Source organism: Armigeres subalbatus, chromosome 1 (assembly GCF_024139115.2).
Source record: "Armigeres subalbatus isolate Guangzhou_Male chromosome 1, GZ_Asu_2, whole genome shotgun sequence".
NCBI classification, from domain to species: Eukaryota; Metazoa; Arthropoda; class Insecta; order Diptera; family Culicidae; genus Armigeres; species Armigeres subalbatus.
The window spans coordinates 199,636,137-199,656,162 of NC_085139.1; the positions used below are offsets into that span (position 1 = coordinate 199,636,137).

General features: G+C 38.4%; 1 protein-coding gene across 14 annotated transcripts in view; it reads left to right on the forward strand.

The window, feature by feature from the left end:
* LOC134205673 (protein white) overlaps positions 1-20,026 on the forward strand; it is a 54,584-nt gene that overhangs the window by 14,983 nt on the left and 19,575 nt on the right. For all 14 annotated transcript variants that reach the window (XR_009978175.1, XM_062681173.1, XM_062681174.1 and 11 more), the window contains exons 4-6: positions 15,283-16,220; positions 16,283-16,613; positions 16,682-17,042. Coding sequence is in view for 13 of the 14 variants with exons in the window: in XM_062681173.1 (XP_062537157.1) it covers positions 15,283-16,220; positions 16,283-16,613; positions 16,682-17,042 (1,630 nt within the window). In the remaining variant the exon portion in view is untranslated. The remainder of the gene's footprint in view (positions 1-15,282; positions 16,221-16,282; positions 16,614-16,681; positions 17,043-20,026) is intronic.

The following is a 20,026-nucleotide window of genomic DNA, read 5'->3' on the forward strand; positions in this document are numbered from 1 at the left end:
CGTTATGTGGTCAAATAAATAACCCCAATAAGAATATTTATATTGCAAAGGGTTTATAACAGTGTTCAATAAGAGCAACATTTTCCTGATCGAAAAATCTATGATGGCCATATTGGAAATGGAGAACTATCTTCAATTCAGTGAAATTTATCACTGGAATTTACGATTCGACGGTGTTTTCGCCACGAAAGGCACGTTTTTGGTAAAAGATATAAAAAACAAACATTTTTTTTTATTCCTTTATTTATTTGTTAGGCACTCTGTGTTACTTAACCGCTACTGTGCCGACATCTACTGTGGTATTCTGCTCTACAGATTCCACACAGAATCTATTTTTAGATTTCCATTACCATTATTGTTGTCGTTGCCAGTCCATCTCATCGTAAGTCCATTGTGTACATTTGTCCATGTCGTGTATTCAATGATTGTTGCATTGTTCGGTTGCCATTAATCCGGGTAACTTTGGAGGAATGCCTCCGAGAAGAACAAGTTGTCAGTCGTCATCAGGCAGCCGTGACGGTAAGGCGCGTACCCCAAACGCCACCGTATGGGCTGCGGATCTGGCGACTGACGAGGGTTTGTCGGAGGGGCTGGGAATCGAACCCATGACCATTCGCTTGTAAGGCGAACGTGTAGCCAACTACGCTACGGGAGCCCCCTAAAAAAAAAAACCAAACATATTTGGGTGTAATATTAATAAATTTAATGAAGGTTTACGTTATTGATGTTATAACAATTTTAAATTTATTTTAAAAAAACTGTATTATTTTGCGGGCGCGTAGTGCTTAATCTCGTTTTTGCACTAGCAAAAACCTGAAAAAGTATTATTTTGCAGTCATCCTCATCATGATTTTCATCAACACTTCAGTTTGTTATTATTTGTTTGCAAGGTTTTGTTTTTCTTTTTTCAAAGCCAAATTTTTGACAGCTGCCGCAGCCAAATTCCCTTTTTTGCGGGCGGTTTGAAACGGATTTTTATATACTTTTATAAGAGGTATATAGTGGTAATCTAGAGAGGGCCATTTGGACATATTTTACTCTTATAGTGGTCATCAGAAGGAGATCCTGTAGTAATGGGTTTTATTGTCAGTTCTTGTAATTCGATCTTGAAAACCATTCCTAGAGCGGAATAAAACTTCAAATGTTACTTGGGGTGGGACGTGATAAAATCAGGCCGAAAATGTGATAAAGCCGGAGGTAGATAAAATCGGGGAGTGGCAAAATCGTGTGAACACTGTGTCACTTTTCACTTCTCTCTTCTCTATTCTCATTTCTTTCATTTCACTTTTCACTTTTCTCTTCCACTTTTTACTTTCCACTTCTCACTGCTCACTTCTCACTATTCACTCCTCACTTGTCATTCGACAAGTCTAGAGTGCTTTGAGAATAGGTCGTATGTGCAAAAGAGAGTCTCTCTTTGCCTCCATTCTCTATAATAAAGTTTACTTCAGATTTCTTGGCAGATATCTAAAGATTATAGCTTTGTCTAGCGTTCTGAATTGAAAATGTGGCAAAATATGCAAAACTAGCTTATGTACAAGCGAAAGAGAGCGTGAACAAAGAGAGCCTCTCTTTTACACATACGACCTATTCTCAAAGCAATCTAGAAGTAACCGTTCGGCATAAGGGCCATTCAGCCTGATGACCCAACATCAGACCCATCTTCTTGGAAAAAAAGTTTCCGAAAATATTCCAAGAATTTTGATGCCAGGGTGTCTTCTAAATGATTTTGTGGCCACTAAAGGCCTTTCGGGAACTTGTTCTAGGATGACTGTTTCGGTTGATATCCATCCTATGGTTTCAACTTTATGGATAACATATTTCCGAAACAATTCCAAGAGTTTTGATACCCATATTGCCAGGGTTTATTCTAAATGAGTTTTAGGCCCCTACGAGCCCTCCGGTAACCTGTTCCAGAATGACCGTTCCGGTTCATATCCATCCTATGGTCTCAACTACATGAATAACATGTTTCAGGAACAATTCCAAGAATTTTGATTCTCATATTGCCAGGGTTTATTCTAAATGAATTTATGGTCACTTTAGGCCCTCCGAGAAACTGTTCCAGAATGAAATCCATCCTATCGGACCAACTACACGGAAAAGATGTTTCCGGAACAATTCTGAGAATTTTGGTACCCATATTGCCAGGGATTCTTCCAAATGAATTTATGGTCACTTTGGACCCTTCGGGAACCTGTTCCAGAATGACCATTCCGGTTGAAATCCATTCTATGGTCTCAACTACATGGAAAACATGTTTCCGGAACAATTCCAAGAATTTTGATACCCATATTGCCAGGGTTCATTCTAAATGAGTTTTTGGCCCCTATGGGCCCTCCGGGAACCCGTTCCAGGATGACCGTTCCGGTTGAAATCCATCCTATAGTCTCGACTACATGGAAAACATGTTTCCGGAACAATTCCAAGAATTTTGATACCCATATTGCCAGGGTTCATTCTAAATGAGTTTTTGACCCCTACGGGCCCTCCGGGAACCTGTTCCAGAATGACCGTTCCGGTTCATATCCATCCTATGGTCTCAACTACATGAAAAACATGTTTCCGGAACAATTCCAAGAATTTTGATACCCATTTTGCTAGGGTCTCCGGGAACCTGTTCCAGAATGACCGTTCCGGGTCATATCCATCCTATGGTCTCAACTACATGAAAAACATGTTTCCGGAACAATTCCAAGAATTTCGATGCCCATATTGCCAGGGTTTCTTCAGAATGAATTTGCGATCACTATAGGGCCCACGGGAACCTATTCCGGGATGTCCGTTCCGAGCCCATATGATCACGTAGTCCTAATACGTTGGGAAGTCATAATCCTCGAATTTTCTGCGAAACTGGTAACTCAGGATACAAGAAATCATCATTTGGATTCTATAATATCAACTTCTCCATTTTTGAGAGATGGTCTAGCAAATCCGGAACTCCGGTAACCAGGTAATCCGGATCGGTCATATATGACATGGATCGGATAGAGGATGAATTTATCAATCCATAGCAAACGGAATCGTCCAAATCGGTTGAAAACTGACGAAGTTATGGTCATACCAAAACGTGGGTACCCGGGTACCCTGTCGGTACGTTACGGGGTAAAAATATTCAGAAGCCCCTCCCCAAGCCCCCCCTTACTGGATTTTCATGTTCATACCACCCAAACCTTAATTTTGCCGAGTTTGAAGATGTCACGGAGTTTCAATTTCCTGCGATGCTTAGAACTCTAAAAAAATTCCACTTGAAAACGAAAAAGGTACCCGGGTACCCTGTCGGTAACAAAAGGGTTAACCAAAACTTTTGGACAATGTTTGGAGCACTCGTTGACAAAATACAGCTCACGATTTTCGTTTGAAGCAGCACATTATAATTGCCTACATTACGGCTTTCACAAACGGTTTATAGTGAATAATGCACCAACTTTTCATGGGCTGAAAAAGCATCTACAACTCAGAGCTAAGAAAAAAAAATTGCTGAACATAAAGTCCAGAGATTCGAGACTTTTGATGGCTTAAATAAAAGATTGTACACAATTATTGTTGTTTTTGACTACTTGGCCTAATAACTAAAAGTAAGCAAGCCGTCACAACGATACACGCAAAAAAGCGTTCATGCGTGAAGACGTAAACTAACGAGTTCACGGTGTATTTTTCGGGTACAACAGTCACGGATTCGGGAATACAGTAACGTTTTCTGGAACGTTCTGGAAAACGTGACTGGTGTTCCCGTATCCATGAATTAAATCACGGTGTATTTTTGTTAGTTCACGAATTCGGGAACGCTTTTTATTTTGCGTGTAGATGTGCTCAACCACAGCATATGAGGCTAACGGCTTGAGCTATATGCCCTAGATGACCAAAAAACTGAAAAATATGTTTACGCCTGTTATAACGCAGCAAAGATGGCAAAATGATTCCCGCTGTTATTTCTATACATGTGGAGATTTGTTTTTCTGTTGATATTTTTGTGCTACGTGATTAAATCTAATCAGTTTAAATTGTAGTTGTAAAAACACATGAACTGTCCTGAAAAATGGCTACGATTGTCAATCAAAAAAGTCACTGCCCAAAGATGTTTTATCTAGAACAGAGGTTCCCAAACTTTTTGGATATGCGACCCACCTAGCAAAATCCCATATTCTTTGCGACCCACCAGGTACCAAATACATGCATTTTAAGAAAGTGGATAAAAATAAATTTACGTTGGATTGATCAAATCATAATAATAAATTATGTCATATCCCTGTATTGTATTTTTCAAAATCTCAGCAAATTTTTAATCCAATTTGGAACGGAATTAAATTGGATTTGAGTTGGATTTGGACTAGATTTGGATGGAATTTTGTATTGGATTTGGATTGTAGTTGGATTATTATTGGATTTGGAGTGAATTTGGATTGGATTTGCATTGTAGTTGGATTTTGATTGGATTTGGTTTGGATTGGATTTGAAGTGAATTTGGATTGGAACTGGATTGTAGTTGGATTGATTGTATTGAACTTCATTGTATTTGCCAATATCTCTCTATTATTCTAAGCGTCTGCCTCTGTTCACTTTACTCCAATAACAAAAGAAGGCCATTGAATTCGTAAAATTGGTTTTTCTCCAGTCTTCCATTCATTAGGTAGGTCCATATCTACTTGGTGGAATAGATTTGTGGGACAAAATAGGCCTAAAAGTATGAATCATAATTAATCTTTCGCGACCCACCATTGATCAGCCCACGACCCCCCTGGGGGTCGCGACCCACAGTTTGGGAAACCGTGATCTAGAAGATCTTTTCTCAGCATTCAGCAGGGTCGAATATACACACGTTTTCAACTAAATTCATTAATATTCATAGAAATTCCTTTAAAGATCAATATTATATACATTTTCGAAGAAATTTAAAGAAATTAATGATTAGGTATTGTTTAAAATTGTTGAGCGCACATATTAATTTTGACATGACAGTAATTTACTTTAGAGTTTCTTCAAAAACCATAAATAGTTTTTTTTTTTAATTTCCAAAATGTTTTTAGTTTTGCATCTCAGAGTGCTTTTTCAACATTCTTAGGTTTTAATTACACCCTTTAAAATTAATGGAAATCCTGTGTAATTTATGACAAAGCAAAAAAAACCTTTGATTTACATTCAATTTGAAGGTTTATACTAAACCGGACGCATTCATACAGTGATTATACCATGGGCTATATAAACAGTCAGAGCAAGCAAACAAAGAAACTTAAACCGTGGAAAGCAGTGTAGAGGGACTGGAAAATGCGACAGGTAAAATAATACACTGCTTGTAATGCACTACTCAGAGGTTCATCGGCCTAATTTACTTATTGCCATGTGTATTCAAATAGGCAACACTTCAAAGGTTATCCTATACTCGTTTTCCCCCATGCGTACGCAAGCTAAGACACGCATGGGGTGTTTCCACGTGGAGTAATTCTAGTCAGTAATTGGAGAGAAATTTATCTTGCTCTGAACAATCTGTAAAATTACATTGAGTGGAGAAAGAACGTATTTTCATGTTACCATCAAATTGAAATCATAATGAATGACCGATTTGAATGTTAATGATTAATTACAAACAATTACGATTTTTTTTGCTGTAGGTTCCTGAAGGACCTAATTCGACATAAATCTGGTTACTTAAAAATATGTTGTGATTTTAAATGTACCGTAGTCGGGGGTGACAAAAGGGTCAAATGGGGGTGAGAATGGGTCACTGTTTCAACTACTTTGAATGCTTGTAGAATAGATTGAATGTATCTTAGGGCTAGAATACTAAAATATAAGAGACCTTTTTGAACGATTTGCTCTACGACCTCCAGACTGCTGATGAGAGCAATTAATGACCTATTGTCACCCCCGATGGCGGTATTTCAATGCACATATTGAAGCATGCAAATGAACGTAAAATTCAATCGATCTTGCTGTTCTCCCAAATCTAAATAAATTTAAAATGTGCTAGCTTGTAAAATTCAGTCAAATTTAATTGAATATTAGCGATGCACCGAATAGTGGTATTCGGTGTTCGGCAGAATACCAAATATTTCAATTTTAGTTATTCGGCGAAACGAATATTCGGCCGAATAATCTTCCTTTATTCGGCTGAAAAATCACTCATGCTCAATTGATACCAATTTCAGTAGGTTTATTCTACAAGGAAATAAATATGTTTACCTCCTAAGAAATCAAACGCAGGATTTCTTTTGATAGACTACGAATTGTTTTCGAAGAGAAGAACGTCTTATTTCTAAAACATAACGATTCATATAAAATGAAAATAGGATGTGTGAACTTTGACATTAAGACATTTTTATCAAGTGTCAAAGCTAGGCCAAAGCTAAATAGGTTTTGAGACGACTGCACTGCAATTACTTTATTTGGAACGCTTTTCGTTATTCCAGAATGTGTTTGCGACCAAGATAAAAAGTCGACAATAATTATATTTGTGTTCATCTTATCGGGAAAGCCGATTTAAATAGTAAGAGCAAAAGGATGTAGGATGATATATAGGTTTGAAAACCCAGATTAAGTGGTCAAATGAATAAAAACAACATAAATACCAGATTCATTAACATTGTTTAAGTATATTTTTGTATACATGGTACCTGCTCTCGACTGTATTTCACTATGAAATTTTCATATACCTATTTGCCAGTAAAGACCGGAAGACAAAAAACATCATTTTTTTTGTAATCATGAAAATTTGATCCCAACATGTTCGGAGGTGCAACACGTTAATTCCACGTTGAAATTATTTAAAAAATTAAAAATTAATTCACAAATTATGTAGTGGAGCTGGGGTCTTATTTTTTTAAGTTTCACACTGTGAGGCACGACATTACAAAAATACCATAGTAGAATATTCAAACATTTGTTTCAGTAATCAGTAAACTATTTTTATCTTTATCGTATTTAAAATACATTTTGAATTTATTTAGCACTAGTAGACCCGACGAACTTCGTTTCGCCTGAAATCAATTTGTTCTCTGATTAGTTTACGAGTTAAGTCGAAATTTCTGTTTCATTTGTATAAGAGCCCCTCTTTCCAGAAGGGGGAGGGGTTTCGAACCACTTTAAGAACCTTCATTTCAACCTTTTACACGTCGTTGAATTTTCAAAATAATTTGCTGTTTTTTTTGTTATCTTAGGGTCTGTCTCATTTGGAGAATTAAACTTAAAAGTGACAGTTCGAAAATTAGCAAATAACCCGGTAATAAGAATGGCTGGTGCTGCCCAGCAATTCCAATAAGACATCGATGCAAAATGATTCGATATCTGTCAAAAGTAATCTTGCTCTGCGAGCAGGGTTATTTGATAATTAAGGTACACTGGGGGAAGTGGAAAAAGGGGGTAAGTGTAAAAATCGACTCGAAAATTGGAATTGTACATACTTTACAGTTTTTACCACATCATAACATTATGCAAGAATATACTTTGATGCTCACACTAATACTATGTTGAAATTTGTATAATACATACACTAACACGGTTAACGCTTGAACTGTTATTTTAGGTTTCGCAAAAAGTTGATTTTTGCATTCATAAAATCAATTCTTATTTGCACCAATTGTTCTTTTTTCAAGTGAATTTATATCACAGGTGACCATTATAATACAATTAAACTAATCCCATTCAATTGGTAGTGGTTTGTACCAAGGAAGCAAATAATTCAAAGATTTTACACTTACCCCAGGTATAAAACACTGCGGGGGAAGTGGATAATGTTCTAATTACGCAATTTTTTTTCTTCCCTCCAGGGTTTATTTCGATAGCTGTGAATCTTAATATGTTCTTTCTTTGTTATTATTGTGATTTCAGTGGTGATTGGACTCATATAAATGAGAAAATGACTGATTAATCCACCTATCGGTATTGATGCATTTCACATGTTTTACATATGAAAAAATGTATAAGAAAGTTAAAAATAGCACTGATAGGTGAATATATTGTATAACTCACATTAATTTTTATTCATAACAAGTTTTGCCGTTGAATGCAATTTTGTTTGCGAACAAATTGGTTAAGGACAAGTGCTTAAGAATAGCCGATAATTTTGTACGTGCTTTGCGCACTCACATACATACAAATACGCACATACGCAATTCGTTAAACTAAGTTCATTAGTTTATAATCCTGTAAGTCCCATTTTTCCTTCAAAAAGTTCATCTTTGGGGCGAACAAATAGACTTTACGTACACTTAGTGTTCGAGAAGGCAAAACCAGCCCTCCCTTTGCTATTACGAGAATTCCTTGAGGATATATTCCGTTAAGGTAATGAAATTATTCAACCAAGGATACTCAGAGCAATTACCGTCTTGATTTTAGTTATGTGTAACTACTCATCACTATTGAAGGTCAAGGTAACATGGGTTTTCCACTTACCCCATCCCACTAGGGTAAGTGGAAAAACAACTCCTCATTTTAAAATCTATTTCCATAAATTTCAAGCGACTAAAATGGTATGAATTACCGCACAGTTGGTGCAAAATTGACTGTTTTTGATAGCCCATTTTGATTGAACGCATTTAGATCATTTAAACTGGTTTTACACTAATTCAAACATGCACTATCGATTTTTCCTTTTCCACTTCCGCCAGTGTACCTTATTGAAATGTCACTTTTAAGTTTAATTTCAGTTTAATTCTCCAAATGAGACAGACCCTTAGTAATAACAAAATCAGTTTTCAATTTGCTTTCGTGGACTGGACATCTGAAATAGTTTTGGATTTGATGTCACAGTATGGTATTTCTGCTGTCGAGTTTTATATGTTAATCAAACGAAACGATATCAACTTGAGTAATACAATTTTTCGACTGAACCAGCTTGAAGCCACTGAAATTCGGAAGTAGGGCTGAGTGGGTTAAACCATGTGTATGTACAGATACTGCATACGAACGTTGCAAATGGGTGCTTCGACAGCCTGGGGCCACATTGCGCATCTCCTTTCAGCTCTTTCGTATGACAGCTTGCATGGTTTGCTCGTTTCGAGTTGAGGTGCGCAATGCCATCCCTGGTTGTTCGAAATAAGCATTTTAAAAGCTATCATGAGTTGGATTGTTTTAAATTAGCATTTAGATTTTCATTGCTAATTTAATTGTTGTTAACACATTGTTGATTTTCGTGAAGTGCAATGTATCTGGTAGAGATACTTTTCACGACATGGTAAACAATGATGGTGTCAGGCCATTAGGCCGAAGGTCATTAGGCCGAATGGTTATTATGCCGAAAGGTCATTAGGCCGAATGGCCATTAGGCCGAATTAGCAAAAAGTGAAAAATGAGAAGTTCATTCTTCACCATACGTTCTTCCTTCTTTTATCTGTATTTTTTTCTTTCTTCTTTTTTTTTTTCTTTTTCGCTCTTCCTTTCTTTTTCTTTCTTCTTCTTTGTTACTTATTTCTTCTCCCTTCTTCCTTTTTCTTTCTGCATTCTTCTTCCTTCTTTCTTGGTTTTTCCTTCTTCTTTTTTTCTTCCCTATTCCTTCTTCCTTCTTCCTTCTTCCTATTTCTTATTTCTTCTTCCTTCTTCCTCTTTCTTCTTCTTTTCTCCACCTTTCTTCTTTCTACTTTCTTCTTCTTCTTTTCTTCATCTTATTTCTTCTTTATTCCTTCTTCGTTTATCCTTCTTCCTTTTTCTTTCTTTCTTGTTTCTTTCTTTATTGTTTCTTTCTTTCTGTTGCTTCTTTCTTTTTTCTTCTTCTTTTTCAATTATTTCTTCTTTCTATATCCTTCTTTCTTCTTCATTTTTCCTTCTTCGCTTTTTTCTCCTTTCTACCTTATTCCTTATTCTTCATTCCTTCTTCCTTCTTTCTTGCTTCTTTTTTATTTCTTTTTTCCCTCTTCTTTCTTCATCCTTCCCTCAGCCTTCTTCCTATTTTCTTCTGCCTTCTCCCTTCTTCTTTATTCCTTCCTCCTTCCTTTTTCCTTCTTCTTTCTTCCTTCTTCTTTCTTCTTTCTTGCTCTTTCCCTCAACCTTCTTCCTCTTACTTATTCCTTTTTTCTTCTTCCTTCTTCTTTCTTCCGTCTTCCTACTTTCTTCATCCTTCTTCCTTTTTCCTTCTCATTTTGTCTTCTTCCTTCTTTTTTCATCTTCCTTCTTCATTCTTCCTTCTTCCTTCTTTCTTCTTCCTCCTTGTTTTCTTTTTTCTTCTTCCGTTCTACTTCTTCTTAACTTCGCACTACCAGCTTCTCATTCTCCAGTTCTCATTAGGGCTAATGGCTTTCGGCCTAATAACCTTCGTCGAAATTAATGTATTGGCTTTTTTCGGTGATAATTATACTACTCAAAGCGAAAGGGAGTAGATGAAAATAATGAAGATACAGGTTCGATTGACACCGCAAGCGAGCGGCAAGTGTGAAATGAATAGAATAGAATAGTATAATTATCACCGAAAAAAGCCAATAAATTAATTTCGATAAAGTCACGCGGTGATCAAAGCTTTCCTAATTATAGAATCCAATTGGCGAAAAATTGATGAAATACAGTTCGAATAAGATTCAATTTGGGCGAAGTATGAGCTTGCGAGAGTTATGCGTGAAGAGATTTAGCGCGCTCTTGTATGAATCTCTGAAAATATGCCACGAATCAATAGAACTGTTTACGCTTGCCGAACAGCACTTTAGCAGGTTGAAATCGCTGTTATTTTGCCTGTCTTGGTACAGTGATCACCACGTCACTATCCAAGCCGTTCCTGGGTGGACGTTAGGCAGAATAACAGCGATTTCAACAATGTTTGTTCTCTCATATGGCCCTCTGCTAATCTTCAGTTTCTATTCATTTCACACTTGCCGCTCGCTTGCGGTGTCAATCGAACCTGTATCTTCATTACTTTCATCTACTCCCTTTCGCTTTGAGTAGTATAATTATCACCGAAAAAAGCCAATAAATTAATTTCGATAAAGTCACGCAGTGATCAAAGCTTTCCTAATTATCTAATAACCTTCGGTCTAACTGCCTTTGGCCTAATAACCTAGCATCAACAATTATTGCGATATTGTGCTTATTCAGGAATTTACGATGCAGCTTGTTGAAACATAATTTTGCAGGTGCAGGTTCGGAATATCTGTACTCATTAGACTTTGGTTAGACTTTTCGAAAACGGGTTTCACTGTCATAAATATACAAGTCTTCAGCATATTTGTGACATAATGTTCATCGATGAAAACAAATTGAGGGAAAAGGAAAAAATCAGCCAACCTGCCCCTTCGGCTAACCAGCCCCGGTCTCCCCTACATATAATGCCATATTGGTAAATGTTTGTTGTATTAGCACTGAAAGTTTTACAGTAGCACTAATGTAGTTTTTTCATTGCAGTTTACAAAAAAACAACAGTGTGCATTTAAAACGCTCGGTCATAAAAGACAATGCATCACATGATAGCTTTGAGAATGCTAATTTAACCGACTCAACATTTTTTTTTCGTCGTATTTCAGCATAAATTTTGGACATTGTGCTTATAAAACGGATGCAAACCATGAAAAAGTAGAAATATGGGAGAAATTTTTTTTTATATATTTTCTAGGGCTTCCAAACCTTCCTTGAGTTCAAATCTTGATGATCTACATAAACAACAAAGCAATGCGGGGCCTCAATCCTAATTTGAAGTTGGCAATGCTACTAGAGACATAATTAAACTATTCTTTTCAAATCGCTGTGTTACCAGAACATCAATGTTACTCCAAACTTTTCTTGAGTTCAGATCTTGGAGGTCTACAGGACCAACAGCGCATTGGTTTCCGAGCTTGTGTGTCAGTTGGAGCAGCCCCATAGAACATCATTACACCAGTATATACATAATACAACATGCCCAGAATATATAAGATACTCCAAACAATTCTTGAATTCTGATATTGGAGGTTTACAAGACATCTGTGCTTTTAGAATGATCATATTTTATAAAATTTGGCGGAAATATTTTTTTTTCAGAGCGTTTCTAGCGTATTATAATTAAAACGGTCTGTGCTGAAGCTAATGGGTACCATTTTATAAAAATCCCACTACTAGGCGTACGATTAAATGGATCTCGTATAAAGTGATGCTTAACTGCAGTACAGCATAATGAAGAACATAAAAGCGAAACTATAGTCACTTATTCCCAAAAAACAAAGTCGTAATGTTATTTTTAAATCGTGCTTATACTTTCGGGGACACCCTATATCACTCCAGAACAAGATTTGAATAGTGGCACGAAGCAAGATCCGTTCAGAAGATTGTAGAGCCATCTTGTTACTTCAACAGCTTTTTAGATACCTCTTGAGGTGGATCTCTTCGTTTACAATTCCGGTAGTTACGAACGGCGCACTCCGTTTGCCACATGAGCAGATTGCTTGCCAAATCATGTATTTCTTGGCAAACTATTAAAGTTTCTGCTTCCTCACTTCCTCCGAAACATCAAACTTGTGCTGGGTGGTGAAGAACAGTAGCCCCGGAAGCTGCCGGAAGTCCACCTTGACGTAAATCTCATCATCAGTATCTGGATGTACAATTTCCGGGCCCGTGACTTTCCCACCGTATTTTGCCGTTCGTCACGATTTGGATCCTTCTGCACATGGTACATATTCAGTCCCTCCTGGTCATTGTCTCTAACATGGACAGATCGAACTTTTTATCCACATCTCTGACCGAAGCATTGAGATACCGCTTAAACGCTTCCAGAACACGCTTGTGATCCTGATCACTAATAGAATATCCATTCTGACCGCGTTTCTTTCGATGCTCAGAGTTTCGTAGTAACTTTTAACCACACGACTCACCGTTGACAGCGCGATTCTGAGTTGACAATGATGAACTTATTAAAGACAATAAAAAATCGCCTAAATAAAGTAAATAAAAAAAGAAACCGAGCTGTTTTCCGATGGCTCGAGGAGAAAGTTGAGAATTTTAAATGTGTTTGTGCGATATCAATTTGACAATTCTTCATAGGTTTTTACAATAGCGGAACAGAGAGGAGGAGATGGCGGCAATGTTTCAGAGCAAATTATGGTACGACGACGTGTCTGTGTCTGTTGACCGCAGCTGCATTCGTCAAAAGCTCCCCCTTTTAACTTTCGTCTTGATGCCCACCCACGTAACTTCTCTGATCATTATCATTGTTGGCGACGCAGCACATTCGGCAACCCTGCCAACTTCTGCCAACTGCTAAGGGATGAAGATGAGAGAAAAGCGTCAGCCATTGTATATAGCAATATAATATGCAGTAGGTCCATGTAGGATATTTTGTTATGCAGATGCGATATTGCACCTATTTCACTAGTTTCCAATTATTATAATTAATCTTGCCCTTTTAAAGTTATGTGCCAACAGTGAATACAAGTGGCAAAACAGTGTGGCTTTGTGAAGTGAGGCTTAGTGCGAGTTTCTAATGTTCAATAGAGATCGTTAGATTTCAGGTTAGACCACCGATATCTCTTTTGTCAGGAATACAATTCTTAAAGATTAATCTATGTCTCCAAAGAAGCCACAGAAGTCCATCCTAACTCATACTCCAAACCACACATAGACATAGATGAACTTGATTCTCTTTCCCACGACTTTTTTCAAAGATTTCAATAGGAAGGAATCGCCTCCGAAAAAATGCTAGAACAAAAGTTGTTTGGCGTAGCTAAAATTAGTGGAAAACGAAAAAAAGTTTTTGATTGTAAATCAATAGTTACTTGATTGTTTTCAATAGTTTCACTATTTTTACACAAAATTGATTATATTTGTAGTCTAATGAAACCATAAAGTTGTGCTAAATACTGCTTTTTGTTGTTGAAATAATTCGATTAATGTTGGAAGGTGCAAAATTTGATGGAGCTCTACAGCTACCATGGGAAGGAAAGGGTTAAACACTTAAAAAGATGATTGAATTTCTTGTAGGGCAAACCACAACGGTAATAAACCCATTTGTTCGCGAGATCTATCAAACATTAGGGTGAACCGAATCTGTAAGCTAACATAATTATATTTGTTTGAAAATTGAATTAAACTAATGAATAAAAAATCATTGCAGCTTTAAGCATCACGCTCTAAAGAATCGGTGTTTTGTGTATATTACAATAATATGGAAATGCTAATATCATCTTTCAAACTTAGACGTACATGTTCATGATAGAATTAGAGGCAAAAGTATAGGCAATATTAGTGATGGTATATATCGCACGTCCTTCCTTCTGCCATCACAAATATTGCCCTCCGCTCGCTTTCGAATCGACTTCTATAAAAACATTCTTCATGCCTGCCGTATCCGAACGGAACTATCAATTCTATACTTTCGCCTCTAATTCTATCATAAACAAGTACGTCTAAGTTTGGAAGATGATATTAGCATTTCCATATCATTGTAAATTGTTCAACTTCACGTAGAAGTAATACACTCAAATCATTAATTTTTACCATCTTGATTTCCAAGGGTCAGAAATTGTGATTTTCCTGGCTTCGTAGAAGCTCTGCCAATGACAGAGATACGTTTTCAAATTTGCATGTTGGCTTTCCGCTCGTGTCCCGGTTAAATCATTGAGACCTGGAAGTGCTTCTGAGGTGCAACTGTTTATAATTTGAGTAGGAGTTATATAGAGCCAATATGGTATATGGTATGGCTTCTAAAATATTGATATTAGAGCTAGGTATATCATTTTTTTTCAAAATCTCAGTTTTCTTCTACTTTTCTTCTGTTTCTTTACGCGTTTGAAAATTATTGTCTCGACTATTTGTCTGTTGCTACGGTGCACATAACCTGAAGGAAAACACGTGATTTTGCAACGGATTTGTCCTTTCTAATGCCATTTTCTGAATCATTAGTGCAACTATTGTTATCTGGTGGAACAACGCTGGGTGCAAGAACAATATAATTTGGGAACACATTTGCTTCGTGTGGTGTCGCATCTCTGTCTCCGCCAGTGTGCTGAAATCTGAATACATCTTATAATGCACGAAAAACTCACCATCACCGCTAGGCGGATTAATAGTTCTTCAATGTTTGAGTCGAAAAGTAAATATTTCCGGGTTAAGCAAATTCTCACAAACATTTTTTGTTTCTTTTCCTTTTCCGGCCTTACATGACACACTGTAGAACGAAACTTACCAATGTATCTGGCGACTAAGCTGCGAATCAAGGAACTATGATTTCCCAGCTACTTCCTATGTAAATCAGTTGAATTATTTGTTTTCATGTAGAATTATTATGCGAGTCCCTGTAGAATCCTGTTGAGTCTCCTACTCTCATCGTCCCCTACATATCGTTTGTGTGGTATTCAAATCGATATATCTTATCCAAAATATTCTCTCTAATCGTTCCAGCGTTATAGCACCAGCAGCTATCAGGATATCGATGAAGGTATCAGCCATGCGTTAAGCAGTAATGACAAATCCACGCTGATTCAAGTTTGGAAACCTAAAAGTTATGGTGCCGTCAAAGGACAGATACCGCAGCACGCACGGCTCACATACACGTGGAAGGAGATCGACGTGTTTGGAGAGATGCCGAGCGATACCAAAAAGGAACCGCTATGTAGCAGATTGTGTTCATGCTTTTCCCGCCAAAAGAAAGACTTGAATCCCCGAAAGCACTTACTGAAAAATGTCACCGGGGTGGCAAAGAGCGGCGAATTGTTGGCAGTAATGGGAAGTTCCGGGGCCGGAAAAACGACATTGCTTAACGCTTTGTCTTTCAGATCGCCACCTGGAGTAAAAATTGCCTCTAGTTCTGTACGTGCATTGAATGGGATACCGGTCAACGCAGAGCAGCTTCGTGCTCGCTGTGCATACGTCCAACAGGACGATTTATTTATCCCTGCGTTAACTACACGAGAACACCTGATATTCCACGCAATGCTGCGAATGGGTAAGAATGTACCCAAGAGTGTCAAAATGAACCGAGTCAACGAAGTATTACAGGAGCTTTCGTTGGCGAAATGTGCAGATACAATCATTGGGGCTCCCGGTCGAATGAAAGGTCTATCCGGGGGAGAACGAAAACGACTGGCATTCGCATCGGAAACACTAACCGACCCTCATTTGCTGCTCTGTGACGAACCTACCTCTGGACTGGATTCGTTTATGGCGCACAGCGTTCTACAGGTGCTGAAAGGAATGACCCTCAAGGGAAAAACGATTATACTGACCATACATCAACCTTCTTCGGAACTGTACTGCCTTTTCGACAAAATCCTTCTGGTGGCCGAAGGACGGGTTGCGTTCCTTGGATCTCCCTATCAAGCCTCGGAATTCTTCTCACAGTAAGTTATCTTGTAGCGTTATCACGAACTCTCATAAATGTCATTTCAATCACAAATTACAGGCTAGGAATACCATGTCCGCCAAACTATAATCCGGCTGATTTCTACGTGCAGATGCTGGCAATTGCACCGAATAAAGAAGCCGAATGCCGGGACACGATCAAAAAGATCTGCGACTCCTTTGCCGTCAGTTCGATCGCTCGGGAAGTAATGGAGGTTGCCAATTCCGGGAAGAACGTTGAAGAGCAATACTTGCTGCAACCTATGGAAGGAGTCAGTCGGACAGGTTACAGATCGTCCTGGTGGACTCAGTTCTACTATGTGTTGTGGCGCTCATGGCTAACGGTGCTCAAGGATCCGATGTTGGTTAAAGTTCGATTGCTTCAGACTGCGGTAAGTTGTGATACCGACATTGGGGTATAGTTTCAGGATATTAACTGGTTAATTTTGATATCACGCAGATGGTTGCCACCCTAATTGGAGCGATCTACTTCGGACAGCAGCTGGATCAGGACGGCGTGATGAACATAAACGGAGCGCTGTTTCTATTTCTGACAAACATGACTTTCCAGAATGTGTTCGCCGTTATCAACGTGTTTTCTGCTGAGTTACCGGTATTTCTTCGTGAGAAACGCTCGAGGCTATTCCGCGTGGATACCTACTTTCTGGGGAAGACCATTGCTGAAGTGCCGTTGTTCCTAGCTGTTCCATTTGTGTTCACGTCGATAACCTATCCAATGATTGGACTCCAGAGCGGGGCGTCACATTATCTGACAACGCTTTTAATCGTTGTTTTGGTCGCAAATGTGGCGACATCTTTTGGTAAGTAATTCATCTCAATGGTTGTAAAGAAAAGATTGATACGAAGGTTAATGACCTGTTTATTTTTTATTAAAATTAAGACTGGAGTGGTCTGTAGTACATAAAAGATGTCACATTTTTCGCTAGCGTCGCAGAGCCGTGGATCTTCTCTGTTACGACTCGATAAGCGTCACCCGAAGGATCAGCTTCAGCTTCTCGACACAACTTCTTGAGTCAGTAGGACTTGCGACTTTGATGTTTCATTTGAAAGTCGCTCTAATACCTTCAAGGGAAATTATAGTTCTGTCCAATGAGCAGCTCGAAGTAGCTCGAAGTTGTTTCCGTCCTGCTCGTTCTTTTTTGTCAACAAATGAACATGAGAGGGATGGGAATAACTTCGATTTACTTCGAGCTGCTCTTTGGACAGCATCTAAATTTTAGTTCATCTCTGACCGTTTGAGACCTTCGCTTCGGAAGCGTTTCCGTATGAAAACAAACCCTATCTCGTCTGTGCGCGTGCAAGAGAAAGATGATAAACGTCAGATAGTCTTATACCTACCGGATCGCATGGTGATAGCTATGGTTATACTGCCTGTAACCGCATAGTTGTCCCATCTTTGCTGGGTTTCCTATTTATATGGGACAGTTATGCGATTACAGGCAGTATAGTTCTCACAAACTCTCTAGTTCGTGTTCCTCACCAGCGACGGTCTGTAGAACGTGACGTCGATGGTGGACTTCTTGCCGTCTCTGCAAAATGTACTTACGGTATCTTCGTTGCTCCCACTCCGGCCTACTTCTAGCTTTGCCAGAACCTTCGGCGCAAACTGTATCCTCTGGCGATAGTCAGACTGCTTCCTCATTCCACCACCCAAGTTAAGTTGAAATCTACAGTTTAAAAACGTCAATAAAAATGCTACACATAAATCTAATAGGGTTATGCTGACCATACTCAACGCTTCGCGTTTCAAGGTGGAGGAAATTCCAATTCTTGCTGGAATATTGATTTCGGTTAGGACAGATTGGGCGTCAATTGCTCCTTACAAAATTTTCGCCGCAAAAACAGTTTGAGTGAGGAGGTTCTGGCTTCAGCTCTGTCACGAGCGTGCGACGCTACCATGCCGAAGAAGGCACGACCGCGTTATTGTCGACCACAGGTATACTGGTGGAGCGAGCATATTACAGCCTGCCTCCGGGCTAGAAGAAAAACGCAAAGGACACGTTCGGCGGAAGTGAGGGAGGAACGCTTCGAGCAATTCAAAGCAGCGAGACTGTCTCTAAACAAGGCCATCAAAGAAAGCAAGAAAGCCTACTTCGACAGATTGTGTCAGATGGCCAACTTGAACCCATGGGCAGACGATATAAGGTGGTGATGGCCAAAACAAGAAAAGCACTGGCACCTCCCGAGTGATGTCCAAAGAGGCTGAAGACGATAATCGAAGCACTATTCCCACGGCCCAACCCATTGGCCGCCAGCAGCGAGGGTAGGAGCAAACGACGAAGCAGACGACGAGAGTGGCGGTAGAGGAGCTAATGACGGTGGCAAAGTCTCTCGATCTGAGTAAAGCACCTGGTCTGGACGGGATTCCGAACATGGTGTTGAAGGCAGCTGTGTTCCGAGTTCTGCCGAATGAGCTATCCGTCACGGGGTGTGCTGTCTTATCGCGCGTGCTACTCCGTTCGCTGTCCCACGAAAAAAGAGGCAAAGTCATGGTCTGCTGTTTACTAGTCGGTGTTGGCAACCAAACCGTTAAACGATATTTACATATCTTTAATCAATGCACTCTAAAAGTCGATTGTCCAATTCCTAATATATCTCACCCTCACATTCCCCTTCTTCTCTCACTAAAAAAAGAGAAAAAAAACCATTGACTTAGGATTTCCATAAGTCAGTTTTTTTTGATGATATGGAAATGCTAATATCATCTTCCAAACTTGGACGTACATGTTCATGATAGCATTAGAGGCGAAAGTATAGAATTGATAGTTCCGTTAGGATACGGCAGACATGAAGAATGTTTTTATAGAAGTCGATTTGAAAGCGAGCGGAGGGCAATATTTGTGATGGCACATATCGCACGACCTTCCTTCAAAGCTCCCGTATGAAGGGAGGAAGAATATCAGTGTGGAAGCTGATATATCCTAACGGAACTATCAATTCTATACTCTTCGCCTCTAATGCATGTACGTCCAAGTTTGGAAGATGATATTAGCATTTCCATATCATTGTAAATCGTTTAACTTCACGTAGAAGTAACACACACGAAATCATTAATTCAGTTTTTTTTCTAATTTTACAATCCAGTATCCGATATCCGTACTCAATTCCTATGTTCAAAAACATCCTAATTCAAATTGTTTTTTTTTTTACAAATTGGTTTACTATTTACGTTTTTTTAGCATTTCCACAGTAATTAATTTAAAGTTTTATTTATGCCTGCCATTGCATGGTTATAAATAACTCGTATCAGTATTTTTTTTCATATTCATATCCAATTTTCACAACTAATATTCTAATCCAACTCCATCTTTCAAATACAATCTCTAGCTTATAACCAAAAGTTGATTCTAAAATAATATTAAATATTTGCAACCAAGCCAATTCCAATTTTCAAATAAAAGAATCATGTCACTTCACCCATTATCAAAAATTAAATATTTCATTAAAACCAATACCAAAAACAATCAAATTTCAATATTTCAATTCCAAGTCTACATACAAATACGTAAATGCATATTTACTAAGCAAATTAATCCAGCCTTTTTTAACATTTTGAAAATGTCAACTATTTCAGGTTCATGATTTTTTTTGAAAATATTTCCAGCATTGCAATCTGAAACCAATAGAATTCGATTCGGCAGACCATATCCAATACAATTTGATGGCTTTCCAATGGAAAAATCAAAACAATATCGGTAGCTCTTCAAACATACTATGTATTGGCCCTTTAAGCTCAAGCTAATAAGTACGGTACTCTCACACAACACCTTCGAAATTCAAATTT